Here is a 22,201-nt window from a genome sequence, read left to right as displayed (position 1 = left end):
TCTTTCTTGGGAAAACCACATTTCCAAGTTGGCCTCCAAAGCCAGTCGCCGACTGGGCATCCTCTGTCGTGCGAAGTCCTTCCTTGGCACACCTGAGCTCCTCACCACATACAAGGCTTTCATCCGCAGCTCAATGGAATACTGTTCGCCCCTCTGGGCTGGTGCTCCTGCCTCACACCTTGCTCGGCTTCACGCTGTTGAGGCCAAAGCTTTCAGAATCATTGGAATCTCCTGCGATGTAGTCAACACCGAGGGCCTTTCACTCACTCACCGCAGGCAGGTTGGTGGTCTTTCTGTCTTCTACCGACTCCTCTCCGGCCTTGCTCCCCCAGCTCTCTCTGTGCTCTGTCCCCCCAATATTCCTTCAGGTCGCACAAGATCTGCCTGCAACCCTCTTATGGTTAAACTGCCAAAGTCTAGGCTCTCTGCTCACCTTCACTCTTTCATTCCCTTTTTCTCCCGCCTCTGGAACAAACTCCCCCACTCCCTTCAATCCCACTCCTCCCTCCAGGTCTTTAAAACAGCTGTTCACCACCATCTCTTATCTTCCCCCATCGAAAACCTTGATCTTTTTTACCCCCGGTAATTCACCCCAGAGTCCTTGCAGTGTTCATATGTTTTATTCCTCTCCCACCTCCCCCCAAGTCCTCCCGATGTCCCTGCTCTCAAATGTTGTGTTTGTGTCCTTCCCCCTCTTCCCCCTCTCTTTTGTGTCCTTCCCCCTCTCTCCCCATCTTGTCTGCCGCTCCCCTTGTTTTTTGTGTTTTGTGTGTCGGTTTGTCTTTTTGTGTGATTAATGTTAGCTCTTTCACGAGCCTCGATCTTGTATACAAAAAAAAAAAAAAAAAAAAAAAAAACTTTGAAATCCACAAATCCACAATCCACAAATCCACATCCACATGTTGAAATATGTTGAAAAAGTCAAAACTTTACATGGGGTGTACTTACTTTTTCATGTGACTGTATCTATCAGGCTATTGTAAGAGAGCAACCTCAATGATGCAGGATATGCCTGTTTGCACAGGCCAACTGGCAAGGATTTCAATCTACCTTCTCACAAAGTGATTGGAGCAACATCTCCATATTACCCAATATCGAGTACACTTGGGAATACTTTCACAAAAGTCTAGTTCTCTCCTGCACCGGTTTATCCCATCCTGTTTGTGGATATCCTATCCACCAACGACTCTGGTACAGTGAATCCTGTGGGGGAGATGGTTACAATCAAGCAGATTGCTTTCTCGGCTTCAAAAGCTAAACCGACTGAAGGTAGCTTTCATTCGTTCCATAAAGCTCATAACAAGCGTGTGTCCATCACCCTGATAAACCCTGGGATGAGGCAGAAACATCATCTTACAAATCTCAAGGTGAACTCTCCAACCAGCCTCCTACCTCCAGGTAATGGTGACACCTGTCAAGTCTATCTGTGGTGTGTGCTTCCCCTCCAACCTATCCCTCAACTCAAATGGTTGTACTGCACTCTCCTTGAGATAAGGTAGAATGTCTAAACTCTGTCTTTCCCGCCAAATCTTGTTTACCCAACCCATCCAGTTCTGTCCCCATCTTACCGCCAATGTATCCACTGTCTACTGGATTATGTGTCCGTCTCAACCAAGAAAGTTGGGAAAGTTCTATCCAGCCTCGAACCTGCTTTGGCCAAGGTGGCATCAGTTCCCATGTTTTCAAATTCTGAGTGAAGATCCAGAAGGTTGTGGAGGATGGAGAAAGACTTGAGATGTTTGAGGACAGAGGTGAGCTTGATGTTGGGTTCTAAATTGTTGAATAACTGATAGACCCTGAATCTTGATTTGAGGAAAAGCAGGATAACCACCGTTTAGAGGCCATATTTCCCCGCAAAGCGGGGGTTGGCCTTTTCAGGGACCGTGGTTGTTGTTGTTTTTTTTTGGTCCCCTTTTTGAAGCAATGTTTTACGGCCGGATGCCCTTCCTGACGCCAACCCTTTTTGTCGCCTTTAACGACAAACAGGGAATTACCAGTGAACTGGTACTCAAATAGCCGACCTCGGAAGGATGACAGGCTGAGTCAACCCCCCTGGCGTTAATTCAGCGATCGACCGGGATTCGAACCCAGGATCCTTGGATCCTAAGCTGGCACCCTAGCCGCTAGCCCAACACCAGGGCAACACCAGGGCAACACCAGGGCAGGATAGATGGAGGTAAACTCACAGCCACCACTGGTTCTCCTTCCTCTCCCCCCCTATCCTGTTTCCACCTCTTCCAATCATGGAGCGTTCTATTTACCAATCCCTGCCCCAAGGCTTTGGCCAATCTTCGACACAAGGCTTTCGCCAATCTTCGACACAAGGCTTTCGCCAATCATCATTTCACTTAAAATTAAATAATGCTCACATCCAAATCCATATTTAGATCTTCACCAAAATCGACTAAATTCGTCCTTGTCACACACCCAAACTGTCCACCAAATATGGTCCAAATCCGTCCAAAACTTTTTGAGATATCCTGCTTTGTATCGTGTTTGGCCCCATCTCCCAATGGTGAAGAATCACTTAAATAATTCTCATATCCAAATCCATATTCAGATCTTCACCAAAATCTAATTGATTCGTCCTCATCACACACCCAACCTATCCACCAAATATGGTCCAAATCCGTTCATAACTTTTTGAGATATCGTGTATATGTCGGTTTTAGCCCCATCACTCAATGGTGAAGCACTTATAAATTAAATAATTATCATATCCAAATCCATATTCAGATCTTCACCAAAATCGAATAGATTCGTCCTTGTCACACACCCAACCTATCCACCAAATATGGTCCAAATCCGTTCATAACTTTTTGAGATATCGTGTATATGTCGGTTTTAGCCCCATCACTCAAAGGTGAAGAAGCACTTATAAATTAAATAATTCTCATATCCAAATCCACATTCAGATCTTCACCAAAATCGAATAGATTCGTCCTTGTCACACACCCAACCTGTCCACCAAATATCGTCCAAATCCGTTCATAACGTTTTGAGACATCGTGTATATGTCGGTTTTAGCCCCATCACTCAAAGAAAGGTGAAGAATCACTTTTTAAAAAAAAATTCTCATATCCAAATCCATATTCAGATCTTCACCAAAATCGAATAGATTCGTCCTTGTCACACACACAACCTATCCACCAAATATCGTCAAAATCCGTTCATAACGTTTTGAGATATAGTGTATATGTCGGTTTTAGCCCTATCACTCAAAGGTGAAGAATCACTTAAAAAATTAAATAATTCTCATATCCAAATCCATGTTCAGATCTTCACCAAAATCGAATAGATTCGTCCTTGTCACACACCCAACCTATCCACTAAATATCGTCCAAATCCGTTCATAACTTTTTGAGATATCGTGTATATGTCGGTTTTAGCCCCATCACTCAATGGTGAAGAACCACTTACAAAATTAAATAATTCTTGTATCCGAATCCATATTCAGATCTTCACCAAAATCGAATAGATTCGTCCTTGTCACACACCCAACCTATCCACCAAATATGGTCCAAATCCGTTCATAACATTTTGAGATATCGTGTATATGTCGGTTTTAGCCCCATCACTCAAAGGTGAAGAATCACTTTAAAAAAAAAAATTCTCATATCCAAATCCATATTCAGATCTTCACCAAAATCGAATAGATTCGTCCTTGTCACACACACAACCTATCCACCAAATATCGTCAAAATCCGTTCATAACGTTTTGAGATATAGTGTATATGTCGGTTTTAGCCCTATCACTCAAAGGTGAAGAATCACTTAAAAAATTAAATAATTCTCATATCCAAATCCATGTTCAGATCTTCACCAAAATCGAATAGATTCGTCCTTGTCACACACACAACCTATCCACCAAATATCGTCCAAATCCGTTCATAACGTTTTGAGATATAGTGTATATGTCGGTTTTAGCCCTATCACTCAAAGGTGAAGAATCACTTAAAAAATTAAATAATTCTCATATCCAAATCCATATTCAGATCTTCACCAAAATCGAATAGATTCGTCCTTGTCACACACCCAACCTATCCACTAAATATCGTCCAAATCCGTTCATAACTTTTTGAGATATCGTGTATATGTCGGTTTTAGCCCCATCACTCAAAGGTGAAGAAGCACTTGTAAATTAAATAATTCTCATATCCAAATCCATATTCAGATCTTCACCAAAATCGAATCGATTCGGTCTTGTCACACACACACAACCTCTCCAGCAAGTTTCGTCCAAATCCGTCCATAACTTTTCACAAATAGACAGACAGACAGGGATGAAAACATAACCTCCATCCACCTTCAGTGGCAGACGTAAAACATATTCTTGTGGTTTTGTGCTACGCTACATGAGAAGAATGACGATCAAGTCAAAAAGGAATGGAGTGATACACCACAAAATTTCAATGTATCTCACACCCGCAGCAACTTACACTTGGGCATGGTCCGAGCAAAGACGTAGTTGGCGGTACTGCACGCCGTCACTTCGTGGTTGCAAGCGTGCACATCGATGCGGTAGAGAGAGAAGTGGTGCAGACCAGAGATGTTCAAGCGATTGTTTTTCTCCACCGTCTTCTCGTGAAATTCATTCTTTTTGGCAGAACCGTAATCTTCCTCCTCCTCCTCCTCTCGGAAGGTCGGCATGCTTTCCGTCTTGGACCACCGTCTGCGAGAAGCGGATCTCGTCTTGCCTTGGGGTTTCGTGCTGTAAGTGACATCCGATGGCGAACGTCGCCTACGAGAAGGCCTGCGACAAGCACACAAAACGCACCGGCATCGACCGTGAACATAATACAACAAAACCTGCGTTCACAGAAACCCCGCACTCAAGATGTCGCCTCACACCGTCATTACTTCACTCCTTCATTCCTCTTTTCTCCCGCCTCTGGAATAAACTCCCTCACTCTCTTCAATCCCACTCCTCCCTCCAGGTCTTCAAAACAGCTGTTCACCACCATCTCTTATCTTCCCCTTTCCAAAACCTTGATCTTTTTTACCCCCGTTAATTCACCCCAGATCCACTTTTTTGAAATACCAACTTCTTTCCTGGAAGTCCTAGCAGTATCCATGTGTTTTATTTTTTTTTACCTCTCCCACCCTCCCCCCCCCCCCCCCTTCCCATGCCTCCTCTCCCCCCCCCCCTTCCCATGCCTCCTTCCTCCCCCCCTTCCCATGCCTCCTCCCCCAAGCCCTCTCCCTCCCATAGATCTCCCGATGTTCCTGCTCTCCATATTGTTCTCCCGCTCCCTTTATCATATGTTTTATGTTTTTTTTTTTTGTTTTTTTTTTGTATACAAGATCGAGGCTCGTGAAAGAGCGAACATTAATCACACAGAAAGACAAACAGACACATAAAAGAAATAACATCGGGAGCGGTAGACAAGATGGGGAGAGAGAAGGAAGGACACAAACACAACATTTGAGAGCAGGGACCGAGAGACATGGAGACATCGAGAGATCTGTGGGAGGGAGAGGGCTTTGGGGGGGAGGCATGTGAAGGGGGGGAGGCATGTGAAGGGGGGGGGGGTGGGAGAGGTATAAACATATGGACACTGCCAGGATTTCTAGGAAAGAAGTTGGAATTTCAAACAAGGTGGATCTGGGGTGAATTAGTGGGGGTAGAAAAGATCAAGGTTATGGATGGGGGAAGATAAGAGATGGTGGTGAACAGCTGTTTTAAAGACCTGGAGGGAGGAGAGGGATTGAAGGGAGTGTGGGAGTTTGTTCCACAGGCGGGAGAAAAGAGGAATGAAAGAGTGAAGGTGAGCAGAGAGCCGAGATTTCGGCAGTTTAACCATCAGAGGGTTGCTGGCAGATCTTGTGCGACCTGTAGGAATATTTGGGGGACAGAGCACAGAGAGAGCTGGGGGAGCAAGGCCGGAGAGGAGTCGGTAGAAGACAGAAAGGCCACCTACCTGCCTGCGGTGAGTGAGTGAAAGGCCCTCAGAGATAGCTTCATCGCGGGAGATTCCAATGATTTTGAAAGCTTTGGATTCAACAGCGTGAAGCCGAGCCAGGTGTGAGGCAGGAGCACCAGCCCATAGGGGAGAACAGTATTCCATTGAGCTGCGGATGAAAGCCTTGTATGTGGTGAGGAGCTCAGGTGTGCCGAGGAAGGACTTCGCACGACGGAGGATGCCCAGTCGGCGACTGGCTTTGGAGGCCAGCTTGGAAATGTGGTTTTCCCAAGAAAGATCATGGCAGATAGTGAGACCCAAAAGCTTGAGTGACAGAACTTCTTGGAGAGGATTGTTGAGAAAGTAGATGGGAGGGTTGTCCAGTCGATCTTTTCGGAGAGACATAGTAAGAGAGTGAGATTTGTCAGGATTGAAAGACATGTTCCACTTGTTTGACCAGTCTGTGATTTTGTCCAGGTCTTCAGAGAGTGAGGAGGCTGCAGACTGCCGATCTGAGGGAAGAGGAATGGAGCGGCAGAGAGTGGAGTCATCAGCAAAGAGATAGAGAGGATTTTCCAGAGAGTCAGAGAGATCATTGATAAAGACCAGAAAAAGCACAGGGCCCAGCACACTTCCTTGGGGAACTCCAGCCTGAACAGAAAGGGGAGATGAGAGAAATCCATTCAGGGCCACACGTTGACTACGACCAGAGAGGAAGTCCGCAAGCCATGCATGGAGATTTCCATGGATACCATAGGAGGAGAGTTTGGTGAGCAGAGCTGGGTGCCAGACCGTATCAAAGGCCCTTGATATGTCAAGGGAGACAGCTCTGATTTCCTGTTTGGCATTGAGGACCTCCATCCATTGTTGAGACAGCAGAAGCAGCATGTCCAGAGTAGAGTGACCTGGTCTGAAACCAAATTGATGATCAGAGATCAAGCCATTGGAGAAGAGGAAAGATTTCATATCCGAAGCAATGATGGATTCCATGACTTTGCTGATAATTGGGAGCAGGCTGATTGGTCTGTAGTTGCAAGGATCTGTTTTTGCACCTTTTTTGTGTAAAGCGGTAATGTTAGCTGATTTCCAGGATGCTGGCAGATGACCTTGAGCAAAAGATAGGGTGAAAAGAACAGAGAGAGGGTGAGATAGAGCGGCAGAGCAGGATTTTAGGACCCGTGGGCTGATGCCGTCTGGTCCAGTTGCAGAATCAGAGTCGAGGTTTGACAAAAACTCCTCCACCTTGTCAGGAGAGAAGGACACAGAGTCCAGGAGCAGTTGGGTTCGACTGGGAAAGGTGGGAACAGAGAGAGATGGGTTTGGGACTAAGGATTTTACGCGTCAGTTTGTCTTTTTGTGATAAATGTTAGCTCTTACACGAGCCTCGACCTTGTATACAAAACAAAAATGGAACGGGTATGTGTGACAAGTGGCAAATAATAAGGTGTTTACTTATTATCAAAGTAGAGAACAAAGCTGTGAATGTGAGAACAAACATGTCAAGGACAGGCCTGCAGCAACAACCCCGTGCCCTTAGTCTGTAAGTGGTTCTCATTATGCTCTCTTTGTTGGGTCTCGTCAACCTCTTTTCACTCTTATCCGATTGCCAACCCTCACACATTCATGCAAAACATTGAGCCTAGAATCGAATATCATTCAAGCAATTGAAGTGAGATTTGTGTTTCATATAAATTGTATTGAATTTTACGATTTTAAACAAGAAGTATCACGTGGCAGCCTCTGAGTGAATGATCGTGCCTTCGAGCCTTTCAAGCAGTCATCATACATAATGGAGGCTTTATGAAGGTTTACAAACTATGACAGTAAAGGGTTCCCATTGTGTTTCCTGCTCGACCAAACGTGCCATGGAAGGCCTCACAGAAAATGCACACGACCATTTGGGAACATTGTTTTGGAAGGGGCCAGCAGAGGTTGTAATAAATTAAAGCTCAGCAATGTATACAAAAAAGCCTGGGCTGGTAATGGCGTTGGCTTCGCGGTTAGGGTGCCGGCTTGGGATCCTAGGATCCCGGGTTCGAATCCCGGTCGATCGCTGAATTAACGCCAGAGGGGTTGACTCAGCCTGTCATCCTTCCGAGGTCGGCAAATTGAGTACCAGCTTGCTGGGATGAATGATCACGGTGAGTACCCCGATTCAGAATAGGTACACCGTATCCCTGTGCATCGTAAGAGGCGACCAAGGGTTGGCGTCAGGAAGGGCATCCGGCCATAAAAACATTGCCTCAAACAGGGAACTATGAGGTCATGGGGCCCGCAAGGCCAACCCCCGCTCTAGGGGGGAAAATGGCCTTAAAACGATCATTCATATTCATTCATTCATTCATTCAATGTATACAGACTTAAGAGCAGCATTTTATCAATAGTTTTTATTTCTCTTATAGTCCACACAATGATTGATGCAGGACAAACTGAATCGTCGCTCAATACGTTAGTTGTAGCATTCAACAATGGCAATTTCCATTCCCGTAAAAATGAATCAAAAAGATTGCGAACGCAACCTGGTGATGTGCATCCAGATGTTCAAGTCCGTCTCTCCATCTCACCTATTCCTTCAATCTTAAGCTACGTTTGAGTGTGTTTACATTGTGGGCCTCGTCTCCCAACCCCCCCGCCCCCCCCCCTCCCCCCCCACAACTTATCATTACTCCCATCAGCATTTCAGATTTCATCCTGCAAACCCAGAGAAACTCTGAGTTCATCTGGACTCCTCAACCTCACCCTACACAGTGAGGTGCTTAGCCTCGATCACTGAACACGTCACTAAGCGAGAAGCGCACAAAATCATATTAGAGACAAAGATGCTGCTTCCACGTTTACATCATGGTCATTGGTCATAATTAATGCAGCAAGCCTTGCAAACCTCAAGTCAGGTGAGTTTTTTGGGACTGCCACCGGTAACACATAACCCAGTGCTACCTGCCGCACGGTCGGGTTTTGGCGACTAAACTAAACCACACTGGCTTTGCTAGAGGGGAGGGTGACTGTAATACCCTGCCAGGACTCCCTTCGGGAGCCAATGGCTATCCAGTATGGAGATGGTGTCTCCTCGTTTCAGGACTAAGTGAAGGTTTTGCCAGTTTTTCCACTTCTTCTTTTTCTCTGTAGCCCTTCATATTTAGTGGTTCTCAGCCTTGTTTAGCATGAATTTGAATTTCAAAAAAAAAATAAATCTTCGACAACAACAACAACATGCATTTTAAGGCCATTTTTCCTGCTAGAGCGGGGGTTAGCCTTGCGGTCCCCATGACAATCTTCTCCATTTTGCCCTATTTTCTGCATCTCTCCTTGTTAACCCCCTTGCCCGCATTTCTTCTTCCACCATCTTTAGCCAAGTCTTTCTCGGTCTTCCCCGTCCTCTACTTCCTTCTACATTCATTTCCATCACTCTTCTCAACCAGTCACTTTCATCCTTCCTCAACACATGACCAAACCATCTCGACCTGTTTCTCTTCACAGCATCCATCACAGGCTCTATTCCCATCATCTTTCGCAATTCATCATTTGTCTTCCTCTCTCTCAACGATACTCCGCACATCCACCGAACCATTCGCATTTCCACCCTTTCCAGCCTTCGTTGCTGCTCTACGTTCATTACCCATGTCTCCTGTGAAGAGGTTTCCTCGTTTCAGGACTAAGTGAAGGTTTTGCCAGTTTTTCCTCTTCTTCTTTTTCTCTGTAGCCCTTCATATTTAGTGGTTCTCAGCCTTGTTTAGCATGAATTTCAATGAAAAAAAAAAATTCTTTCACAGTTTATGCCCAATTACCTCCACCACAGAAGGTGCATGGAGGTTATTTTTTCACCCCTGTTTGTCTGTCTGCCTGTGAGCAGAATATCTCAAAAGGTTATGGATAGATTTGTACAAAACTTGGGGGGCAGGTTGGGTGTGTGACAAGGATGAATTATTTAGATGTTGGTGAAGATCTGGATCCGGATCTAGATACTAGAATTATTTTTTAAACTAGGTGGATGAGTTGCTTAGGTGACAAGAACAAGCCGATTCAATTTTGGTTCAGGTCCGAATCTAGATCCGGCCTATCAGTGGATACAAAACAAACTGTTCAACTTGGTGGAGGTACATGCTCAACCGAGTGCTGTTCTAGTTTCCCAGATATTTTTGCATCATTCTGAAGTCCAAAATGTCCTGGGATTTTAAAGCGAGAGTACGTTTGGTCTTTCTGATAATCAAGGTTTGGCCAACGCACATAATGTTCAACAATATCCAAGAGGAAAATCAATAACTACCGTGAGTGTGCCCCTACCTACAGGCCACGTGATGACTGAAGTCGCCTCGACAATTGTGTGGATATCTACAAAAAATGCACACGTAGTAATATTTATGAAATATTAATGACTTGGACTCGTTTCTTTTTTTTCACTCTCAGTTTGAACCAATTTCCGTCGCTCTTGAATATTTTATTTAGTGGCTGACATTGTCAGCGTTTCCTTTTACCTCTGTTGTTTGGCAGCGGGAAGCTTCGCTCATGATGCGTTACGGCAGCACGCAGACACGGGTCTTCGGTGGTTGAAGGAAAATTATTGTGACTTAAAAAATTATTTCATTGCAGCTATTTCATAACTGAAGCAGCAAGCACAAACCGACCAGTGATGATGGGAGGGAGTAGGGGTGGGTTGGGGGTCGGATGATGAACATAAGTTTTCAATTTGATCTAATTAGGGAGTGTTTGAGTGTAGTTGATCCCGGGAAGACTGAAACTTCTCAAGGGTGAAGTGCGCTGTTGTAAACTGACTGATTTCATTTATTAACCGATTATGCTTCTTCATGAGTAACTCGACAATAATTCACAGTTGCTGTCATTTCACCACTCATGTAAGTCAGACAGGAACTAGACTGGCACTCTGTGGAGTGCATACCTCCGCCATGCTGGACAGTTTATGTGTTGTATCCCACTGATAGGCCGGATCTGCAACCGGAGCTGACCCAAAATCTAATCGGCTTGTTCTTGTCAGTTGTCACCTATTCAATTCATCCACCAACTTTCGTCCGAATCCGTTCACAACTTTTTGAGATAATGTGCTATATCTAGTATTTTGCCCTTTCTCTCAATTGTAAGGAATCACTTTAAATATTATTGTATCCAGATCCGGATCTTCACCAAAATCGAATCAATTCATCCTCGTCACACACCCAACCTGTCCACCAGGTTTCGTCCAAATATATCCATAGCTTTTTGAGATATCCTGCTCACATACAGACAAACTGACAGACAGGCGGAACATATAACCTCCGTCCCCCTTCGGTGTTGGACGTAATAATTTACAATCATTAGGAAGAGGGTTGTAAAACGCATGATACAAGATACAATCCATAAAACAGGATGCCACACCAATCACTCTGTTCACATGTTCACATCTAAGATGCTAAAATCCCAGGAATTTCGGGAAGTGACATTAGTGATGGCACTTCCCCCAAGCTCAGTGGCTTTGTTGGGTGTTTGTCTCGTCAGTATGCCTGTGTGTGTGTGTGTGCTCTATTATGAGCCGAAGCCATGTATTAAAATAAATAAATAAATAAAATCTCTCAGCAGCATCCATAAACCATAATAATCAGGAAATCAGGACAAATCATGAAGGCCAGTCCAAAATTCCTGTCGGTTTCTTTTGGATCAAAAATATTTTAAAGATCAAGGAAAAGAATTGTCGTTTAGAATGAGTATTTTCAAACACACCTGGGCACAAACACTTGGTTATGAAGGAAATTTTCAAATATCGATTGGAACGCAGTTTGCTCCTTATCTTTCTTGTTCTTCCCATTGTGATTGGAGTCCACGCAGCTATCTCCACTCGCAGAGCCATCGACTTCCGTTTCATTTTGGTATTTATCATCAATGGCAGTGGACGAGGGATCTCTCGTCGGTAGCTTGATACCTGGTGTGAATAAAGGTGGAGAGGAAAAATAATGTTTATCCATGTTTAGTTTCTACCTTCGATGGCACCGACTTGACATGCGCATGAACAAGTCAACCAAAGTGATAAAGTGATATATGTGGGAAAATGACATGCCCAGACCAGGAATCGAACCCACGTCCTCTGGAAAACCGTACCAGTCCTCCTAGAGTGTTCCGAGAGCATTGGTACGGGTTTCCAGAGGACGTGGGTTCGATTCCCGGTCTGGGAATGTAATTTTCCCACATATATCAATTCAATTATTTAATCCTGTTTCATTAAAGTAAGTGATAAAGAGTTGTTATTTGGAATTACATGATAAAATGAACTACAATAATCTACACAAAAGCCAGGATACGTTTTATCAAAACATCGATGGAAATATACAACAAAGCAATCCACTAAATCAGGACTCATCGGAAACATTTCCGATGTACATCTAACTCATTTATGCTCTACTTTCTATTACTTTATATGGTAAGAAACCCCACAAAAATGTATTTTCCAAAGAGTATTGGAAGCCACCCTTCCTTGTTTATGACTGGAGATCTCGCCAGATCTTGCGGGGGAAGTCACGGTTTTTCGAAGCTGTCCCGACCTTCACGCACGCTCGAAGTTAAGTAATTGTTCACAATTGTATTTTTGTCGAAACTGTATTTATCTTACGTGCGTGTACCTATAGTGCGTCCCTTGGAAGATTATCGGTGTTAATCTTTCATACCTGTATAGAGTGGTCGAGTATTTCGTGCCGCGATATATTGCGGCCTTGTTATTGTTCTTTAAGCTTCCTACCTGGAGGCTTTGTATTCTCTCAGCGGTCGATTGTGGTCCTGCTACTCTCGTTCTCTCAGTTTTTTCCCAGTCTTTTCACCCCATACTTCCTTGTATAAAATCTTAACTCAAAAAAACCAAAAACATTTCCTTCTTTGTTCTTTACGTTCATTCGTTCTTCGACCACGTGTTTCACCCCCATTTTCACGCCATTCCCCAGATCTGTTTTGCCCTGTTCTTTTTGCTGACATCTTTTGCCCTGTTCACGTGACTCGTGGTTGTCCCTCTAGGCCAGGGGCGGGCAACCCCCGGCCCGCGGGCCACATCCGGCCCGCGAAGGCTTAGCGTCCGGCCCGCCACCCTGCTAGGCTTTATTATTGCAATCCGGCCCGCGGACCTCCCAGTAAAACTCATATCATTTGTAAATGTAAGAGTTTATATTTAGCCGGTCTGAATTCAAGAAAGGGACATTTTGTCTTCAGCACCGTCCTCTTCCGGAAGACATGCGCACGGGGAACTGTCTTGCCTAGACACCGCCTGCTTGCTGATAGGCGGTCTTTTCAAATCAGCCGGCATGTGATACGGACGTCCTTCCGATTCAGTCAGCTTGCGACAAACGTTGGTGTCTGGGACAAATAACTTGCAACAAAGAGGTAAGCGACGCAGAGTTCTCTAAACCTATTTCAATTTTCACTTTCTTTCAATTTGCTTTGTTTTGTTTGTTAGAACATGTTATTATCTTTCATTTGCTGCGTTTAAATAATTTTATTCTCCCTTTTTATTTGTAAAAATAAAAATATAACGAACTTTCTATTTGTAAAGAAAAAATATATATAACGAACTTTCTGTTTGTAAAAGAAAAAAGAAATTGACGAACTTTTGTTTAAAAGGAAAACGAACTCTTTAAAAAAAAAAGTATGCAGACTGATTCATTTCCTGTATTTCAGTTTTACGGTGAAACTGTGTCATATTCAGCATTGGCCACGTGCGCGCAAAATAAATACATTCATCTGTACAATTCGTCTTCCGAGATTTTTTGTGCCCCAGATTGCTTGCTGTTACATCATTTATTCATTGCTGATATACCTAATTTTCTTCCTTTTCAGCTCATCATGTCTGCGACCCAGCGTGTTAAGAAGAGGAAAGTGGACCTCGAGCGTCGGATCTTCAACCCTGAGTGGGAGAAGTACTTCTTCATCGAGCGCTTTGGACAGGCCCAGTGCCTCATATGCTTGAAGACTTTGGCTGTCCTAAAAGAGTACAACGTGCGCCGCCACTGGGAGACAGAGCACCGCTCGTCAAACTTCGCGTCGGTGTCTGCCACCGAAAGGAAGGACGCCATGGTTAGACTATCAGGCAACTTGGAGAAACAAACTTCACTCTTCCGCAAGCAGAATACTGAGGCCGAAAAGGTGACGCGCGCCAGTTATGAAGTCTCCCGCATCCTTGCTCGCCGAATGAAGCCATTCGCGGATGGGGACTTCATCAAGGAATGCCTCCTCGCTGTAGTGGACTCCGTCTGTCCAGAGCAGCGTTCCGCCTTTGAGAACGTGAGCCTTTCGTCCCGCACCGTTCGTCGCCGCATCGAGGATATGTCGGAAAACGTGCACGACTCACTCAAAACACGCAGCTCAAATTTCGTCGCCTTTTCCCTCGCTCTGGATGAGAGCACCGACACAAAGGACACAGCCCAGCTGTCCGTTTTCATCCGTGGCGTCACCGCTGACTTTCAAGTGTGTGAGGAATTCCTCCAGCTTGTCCCGCTGCGCGACACCACCACTGGGAAAGACATCTGCGACGCCGTGCTTCTGTGTGTTGATCAGCACTCCCTGGACCTCTCCCGTCTTGTGTGTGTGATGACCGACGGTGCCCCGGCGATGGTTGGTGAGAAGAAGGGCGCCGCTTCGCTGCTAGTGCGTCACTGTGCAGCCGCCGGATACACTCAGCCCATTAACAAGATGCACTGCATCATCCACCAAGAGTCCCTGTGCGCTAAGTCTGCCAACCTCGTTGGTGTCATGTCTGTCGTGGTGAAGGTCGTCAACTCCATCCTCTCCCGCAGCCTTAACCATCGTCAGTTCCAGGCACTGATGGACGAGGTGAACGTGCACTACAACGACCTGCTCTACTTCTGTGAGGTACGCTGGCTGAGTCGTGGGGCCATGCTGTCTCGGGTGTGCGACCTACAGCAGGAGATTGCCACCTTTCTACGTCAGAAGAACCTTCCCCACGCTGATCAATTCTCTGATCCGCGGTGGCTAGCTCGCCTGGCCCTGCTCACGGACATCACGGCGCACCTGAACACCCTCAACATAAAGCTGCAAGGCAAAGACATTCTCGTGACAGACATGTACGCGCACATCACTGCCTTCGAGGTTAAACTGCGCTTGTGGGAGGCTCAATTGGCTTCTGGTCAGTTTGTGCATTTTCCTCGCCTTGCTGCATGTGCCCCTGACGATGTGGACCTGGGCACTTGCGTTAGTGTCGTCAACTCTCTACGTGAGGAATTTGCTTCCCGTTTTGCAGGAGTCAGGGTGCTGGCTGCGGACTTCAAGCTTTTCACTGCTCCCTTTGACTTCCCCGTGGAAGACGCCCCTGCCTCCTTACAGATGGAGTTGGTGGAGCTGCAGTGCAACGATGAAATGAAGGCGAAGTTCCGCACCTCTTCTCCATTGTCCTTCTTCCGCGACACCGTTCTCCCTTCTAACAATTTTCAAAAATACATTGCCCATGTCCAACGCATTGTGGCCATGTTCGGCAGCACCTACTGCTGTGAACAGCTCTTCTCGAAAATGAAGTACACGAAGTCTCACCTTCGCTCCCAACTCTCGGACCGCCACCTCAATGACATTCTTCTGTTGTCTACCTCAACCATCGAGCCAGACATGGAAATACTTCTTCATGGCAAACAGCACCAGCAGTCTCATTGATTTGTAGAGTGTTCAATGCAATTTTTGTACAATCTATTCATGTAAACAAAATATAGTAATTCTGAGATTTCGTTTTTCACTCCGGCCCGCGATCTCCTTCCAAAAGTCTCATCTGGCCCTCACTCTGAAAAGGTTGCCCGCCCCTGCTCTAGGCCCTCTCCCCGTTGGTATTTTTGTGAATATTAGACTGTTCTTCACAGTTCTGTTTAAATATGTTTAAACTTTCCTCTGCAGTGTTTTATTCAGTGGTTTATTACAATACACTGTTTTTCTTCCTATTTAAAGGGCTTTTTTCAATTTCCTCTCCAACTCATTCTACTTAAAAAAAATATTCAATCTCTTATAATTCTAAATCACTACATGCTCTAAATTCACATTCATTCCACCCCTCCTCCATCGTTCTTAAACGGATCGCTAACTTGAAAATCACAATAAACCCAATTTGTTATAAATGTCCGTTTTTCATTAATCATCCACTTTCTAAACTCCCCCCTTGCCCCTCCCCTCCAAATCTCCCCCCTTGCCCCTCCCCTCCTAAACTCCCCCCTTGCCCCACCCCTCCTAAACTCCCCCCTAACCCCTCCCCTTCAAAACTCCCCCCCAACCCTTCCCCTTCAAATCTCCCCCCCCCCCCCCCTACTATCCCTCTCCAATTCTCCCCCCTCCCACCCCCTTCTCAAAGCTGCCTCCTCCCCACTTCGTCTCCCTTCTATCTCATACCTCCACCTCCCCCAACCTTCTACTTTCCTCTGCCAACCCTCAAAGAACCCCTCACTGTGCCTCATCCCATCACCATCAAACCTTTCGTCCTCATCCTTCCCTTTCTTGTAACTTCTGTAATCTCTGACACACTATTAACTGGTCTTCCTACCTCCCCCACCCATCCTTCATCTGCCCCTACCCCACCCCTCCCCTCTCCTGCACCCGATGCTCCCCCTCTCTCCTCATTAACGATATGGACCTCAAACATCTGGGGCCTTCACTCAAACCTGATTGATCTCTCCATTCAGGTTGCTTCTGACAATGCAGACTTGATCTGCTGAACAGAAACTTTCCTCCTTCATGATTTCTCTGATTCCTTAACATCTCTTCCTGGTTACTCCCTCCTCCGGTATGACAGACCTGAGCCTCGTCCTAGTGGAGGGGTTGCTATCTTTATCAAAAACTCTCTTCCTCACTCACCTTGCACTGCCCTCTCTCCACCCCACCTCCAGGAGTACCTCTGGCTACGGCTTCCTCTCCGCTCCCACCTTTTGTTCAAATGTGTTCTGTACCGTCCTCCAAACAGTGATGACTCCATTTACATGTCGCTGTCTGACAACATGGACCAACTTCTGTCAACACATCCCAACTCTCTCTTCCTCATATGTGGTGACTTCAACTGTCATCATGCCAGCTGGCTGGGTGTGGGTTCCTCTCTCACCAGCCATGGCACCTCAGCAAAGGACTTGTGACTCATTGGGACTGACACAATCTGTCAATTTCCAGACCTGGATCTCAGTCAATGGAGTATCTTCTCTTCTAGACTTGGTTATGACAAACTTCCCTGCAAATGTCTGCTGCTCCTCTTCTGCTCCAATCGGTTCTTCTGATCATGTGCTTGTTAAAGTGGACATCTCTCTGGCCATTCTCAGAGAGCCTCCTCAGCGTCGACGAGTCTGGCATTTCACTCAGGCCGACTGGCACATGCTGCAAGCAGCCATCAATCACCTGGACTGGTCTCCCATCTCTACTGCCTATGACATCAATTCTTCCTGGGAATTCTTCCAAAGCAAACTGCTCTCTCTCATGCACAGATTTATCCCATCTCGTCTTCAGTTGTCTTACCCTTCCTCCCATCCATGGTACACTTAATCTTGTGGTGAGGCAGTTGACCTGAAACAACTTGCCTTTGCCTCTTGGAAGGCAAATCCAACTGAAGGTAATCTCAGTTCCTTCCACCAAACTCGGAACAAGTGTGTGTCTACCCTCAGGAGTGCCAGGAAGCACTATCTCTCCACACTCAAGAATGAACTCTCAAACCTGTCTCCTTCCTCCAAACCCTGGTGGCGTCTGGTCAAATCCGTTACTGGTGTTTGTTCCCCCTCCATCCCCTCCCTCACCTCAAATGGTTACACAGTTGACACCGCACGTGACAAAGCCGAATGCCTCAACTCTGTGTTTGCCTCAAAATCTTGTGTCCCAAACCCATCTCTCTCTGTTCCCACCTTACCCAGTCGAACCCAACTGCTCCTGGACTCTGTGTCCTTCTCTCCTGACAAGGTGGAGAAGTTTTTGTCAAACCTCGACTCTGATTCTGCAACTGGACCAGACGGCATCAGCCCACGCGTCCTAAAATCCTGCTCTGCCACTCTATCTCACCCTCTCTCTGTTCTTTTCACCCTCTCTTTTGCTCAAGGTCATCTGCCAGCATCTTGGAAATCAGCAAACATTACCACTTTACACAAAAAGGTGCAAAAACAGATCCTTGCAACTCCAAACCAATCAGCCTCCTCCCAATTATCAGCAAAGTCATGGAATCCATCATTGCTTCGGATATCAAATCCTTCCTCTTCTCCAATGGCTTGATCTCCGATCATCAATTTGGATTCAGACCAGGTCATTCTACTCTGGACATGTTGCTTCTGCTGTCTCAACAATGGATGGAGGGCCTCAATGCCAAACAGGAAATCAGAGCTGTCTCTCTCGGCATATCACGTGCCTTCGATACGCTCTGGCACCCAGCTCTGCTCACCAAACTCTCCTCCTATGGTATCCAGGGAAATCTCCATGCTTGGCTTGCGGACTGCCTCTCTGGTCGTAGTCAAGGTGTGGCCCTGAATGGATTTCTCTCATCGCCCCATCCTGTTCTGGCTGGAGTTCCCCAAGGTAGTGTTCTGGGCCCTGTGCTTTTCCTGGTCTTCATCAATGATCTCTCCGACTCTCTGGAAAATCCTCTCTATCTCTTTGCTGATGACTCCACTCTCTGCCACTCCATTTCTCATCCCTCAGATCGGCAGCCTGCAGCCTCCTCACTCTCTGCAGACCTGGACAAAATCACAGACTGGTCAAACAAGTGGAACATGTCTTTCAATCCTGACAAATCTCACACTCTTACTATGTCTCTCCGAAAAGACCGACTGGAAAACCCTCCCATCTACTTTCTCAACAATCCTCTCCAAGAAGTTCTGTTGCTCAAGCTTTTGGGTCTCACTATCTGCCATGATCTTTCTTGGGAAAACCACATTTCCAAGCTGGCCTCCAAAGCCAGTCGCCGACTGGGCATCCTCCGTCGTGTGAAGTCCTTCCTTGGCACACCTGAGTTCCTCACCACATACAAGGCTTTCATCCGCAGCTCAATGGAATACTGTTCCTCCCTCTGGGCCGGTGCTCCTGCCTCACACCTTGCTCGGCTTCACGCTCTTGAAGCCAAAGCTTTCAGAATCATTTGAATCTCCTGTGATGAAGCTAACTCCGAGGGCCTTTCATTCACTCCCCGCAGGCAGGTTGGTGGTCTTTCTGTCTTCTACTGACTCCTCTCCGGCCTTGCTCCCCCAGCTCTCTCTGTGCTCTGTCCCCCAAATATTCCTACAGGTCGCACAAGATCTGCCAGCAACCCTCTTATGGTTAAACTGCCAAAATCTAGGCTCTCTGCTCACCTTCACTCTTTCATTCCCCTTTTCTCCCGCCTCTGGAACAAACTCCCCCACTCTCTTCAATCCCACTCCTCCCTCCAGGTCTTTAAAACAGCTGTTCGCCACCATCTCTTATCTTCCCCCATCTAAAACCTTGATCTTTTCTACCCCCGCTAATTCACCCCAGATACACTTTTTTCGAAATTCCAACTTCTTTCCTGGAAGTCCTTGCAGTGTCCATGTGTTTTATACCTCTCCCACCTCCCCCCAAGCCCTCTCCCTCCCACATTTCTCTCGATGTCCTTGCTCTCAAATGTTGTGTTTGTGTCCTTCCCCCTCTCTCCCCATCTTGTCTACCGCTCCCCTTATTTTGTGTTTCATGTGTCGGTTTGACTTTTTTTGTGATTAATGTTCGCTCTTTCACGAGCCTCGATCTTGTATACAAAAAAAAAACAAAAAAAAACTGCATGGATTGGGAGAAACAGAGCCTTTGATAAAAAAAAAGATTGCAGAATGTTCAAACAATACAAATCCCAAAATAGCAATGAGGATTTACAAAACAAAATAAAGAAGAAAGAGCAATCAGAGATTGAAAACAGGATGTTTTCGTGGGTTTTTTAAGCTTTTGTGTGAAAACAAATATGGCGGCCGAATCACGTGACCGATGACGTCATCATTATTTTTTCCTCCACCAATTTATCCTTAGATGACGCTCAAGAAATTTCTTCTTCATCGGATGAAGTTTTGTACTTATCGAATTATGACGTCATAATAGAGGCACCTATGACATCTTCATTACCATGTGTTATTCCCCATGGAGAGTTATTTACAATGAGCCATGTCTCAGTTTCTCCTATGCAGCGCTTTCGGATATATAGAGGTGCAAAGGAAACAACAAATTAAAAAATGTTAAACTTATTAATTATTTTCTTATTAAGGGCCGATGAGGTCTATTCATACTTACAGAGACTTTGCTCTTCGATATTAATCTGTGTTCTCCATATTCTCAAAATAAAGGTTTGTTGAGAATATGACGACAAAAGCTCAAATAGATAAAAACGTTATGGCCTGGACACACGATTCCAAAACCCCATCTCGGGCGTGCGGGCGGACGGGCTGATCAGTACCACATTATAAATCCAAAATTCCAGCACAATGGCGAGGTCTTCCAAAACTTTCATGAGCACTTATCAACAAATAAAATTTTTAAAAACTCTGAAAATCTGATGGAGATGTTTAAGATAATGAAGGGTGTAAACAAAATAAATGCTGAAGAGTTTTTCAGTAGATTGGACAGTGACAAGACCAGGGACCACGGTCTGAGAGTAAGGAAGAGGAGAGTTAGGATGTTAATATGGTAGGGGTCTTTCAGTCAGATCCTTACACAACATTTCAGGAATGGTATACCATGATAACACCTTCTGCAGGCCCCCAAAAAAAGAAGCCATCACCAAAATGCTGATGGTTTGGACTTAAATGGTTGGGAAGAGGGAGACCTGGTATACTTCAACTGAAGGGACTGCTTTTGGAATTTCTGATCAAAATGAGGAATCCATGTTCCATCCCAGGGAACGAGTTGAAACAGAAAATGCTGTGGATTTTATGAGAAACAATCCAGAAGTTGCTATTTGTGTTCAGAGAACAGTTTGGGAATCCAACGTGCTGCAACCTCATTCATGCGAAGTTATCACTTGATCAAGGTGGTGTTGTCTTAACGGTTAAGGTGGTTGGCTTAAGATCCCAGGATCCTGAGTTTGGGCCCCGTCATGCCATTAAAATAACATGAGGTGGGTTCACTCAGCCTGTCATCCCTCTGAGGTCAACCAAACGAGTACCAGCTTACTGGGAAGAATGAACCATTCGAGGATTCTGTGTCGGAGTGAAGACCCATCCAGGATTGTACCCCTTCCCCCACTGGAGAATCCCCTTAGTCGTCTGCATCCGAAGATGCGAATGGCATGGTTCTTCTTATTTTCCTTGTTTCTTGAAGATTGTTTCAACACTTCCCACATTAACTCTCACTTCCTGTAAAACATGCCACATTGAATCATCGATCATTCATGATTATGTATTCCACCCATCGATGTTTTGTTCATTCACTGCATCAGCTGGACTTCCAGAATGTGGTTCATCCTCCATGCTCACCCAGACATATTTTTGCTATTGGCATCCGACGCTGCATATTCTCCTGATACTCCTGCAATTTCCTCTTGAATATATTTGGAGTCCATCTTGTTAAAATGCAAAAACGCAACAAATGCATAAAGCTCGTTTCTCCATTTGCAAACACAATTCACCCTAATTAACCAAGTTTATGCAATCTGAAATATAAAAAAGAGATGCATCAGTGAGCTCATATTTGGTGGGTCCATAAAAAAAACATCATATTCCTTAAGGTATCCTTTCCTTACTCGGTTTGAAACTTTTGTCATGATCCTTGTATTTCTGCCAAAAGTTCCTCTAAAATTGAGTTGATTGAGTTGAGTTGAGTCAGAGACACGAGTCGGTTGGAGTTGGAGTCTGCCGAGTCTGAGCCTGCCGAGTCTGAGAGTCTGCCGGGGAGAGTGGCACCATTGGAGAGTCACGAGGCACGCGTCACGATTCCTCCGATTCCCGGACGAAATTCCTCCCCAATATATGAATCCCCCCGCATGTAAGGTCCGCTCGCGCTGACAATACCCACCACGCTGCCTGCCGGGTTTCGCCGCGGAACCAGAGCGTGGACCGAAGTGGAGCGTGAACCGGGGCCAGAGCCAACGCTGGCCCATCTGCTTGGACCTTCCTTCCTGCTATTCCCCTTTCGTGTAAGTCTGTTTGTGTTGTCCTGGGCGTGTTAATTAAGACTGTATAAGATTGCCCTGTGTCTGCTGCTTCTTCTTCTTCCCTTGTACATTCCCTTCTTTCGTTTCCTCTTCGGGTTTTTGTACGTAATTAATAAATCTCTGTTCTTCCTACCTTTTGGTTTCCTCTCCATCCGATCGCTTTCGTGATTTCCCTAATTGAGTACCTGTGGCACGATATCAGAACCGCTCAGAATCGGGTTAGTCTTCTTGCTAA

General features: G+C 45.6%; 1 protein-coding gene across 2 annotated transcripts in view; it reads right to left on the bottom strand.

The window, feature by feature from the left end:
- LOC137436401 (insulin-like growth factor 1 receptor) overlaps positions 1-22,201 on the bottom strand; it is a 295,186-nt gene that overhangs the window by 77,873 nt on the left and 195,112 nt on the right. For both annotated transcript variants that reach the window (XM_068130150.2, XM_068130151.2), the window contains exons 11-12: positions 11,613-11,811; positions 4,440-4,753 (exon numbers count right to left, since the gene is read on the bottom strand). In XM_068130150.2, coding sequence (XP_067986251.2) covers positions 4,440-4,753; positions 11,613-11,811 — 513 coding nt within the window. The remainder of the gene's footprint in view (positions 1-4,439; positions 4,754-11,612; positions 11,812-22,201) is intronic.

This window comes from Myxine glutinosa, chromosome 11, assembly GCF_964187855.1.
Source record: "Myxine glutinosa chromosome 11, kmMyxGlut1.1, whole genome shotgun sequence".
Lineage (NCBI taxonomy): Eukaryota > Metazoa > Chordata > Myxini > Myxiniformes > Myxinidae > Myxine > Myxine glutinosa.
The sequence above is the reverse complement of the archived record's forward strand: the minus strand, read 5'-3'. Positions and strand labels throughout refer to the sequence as shown.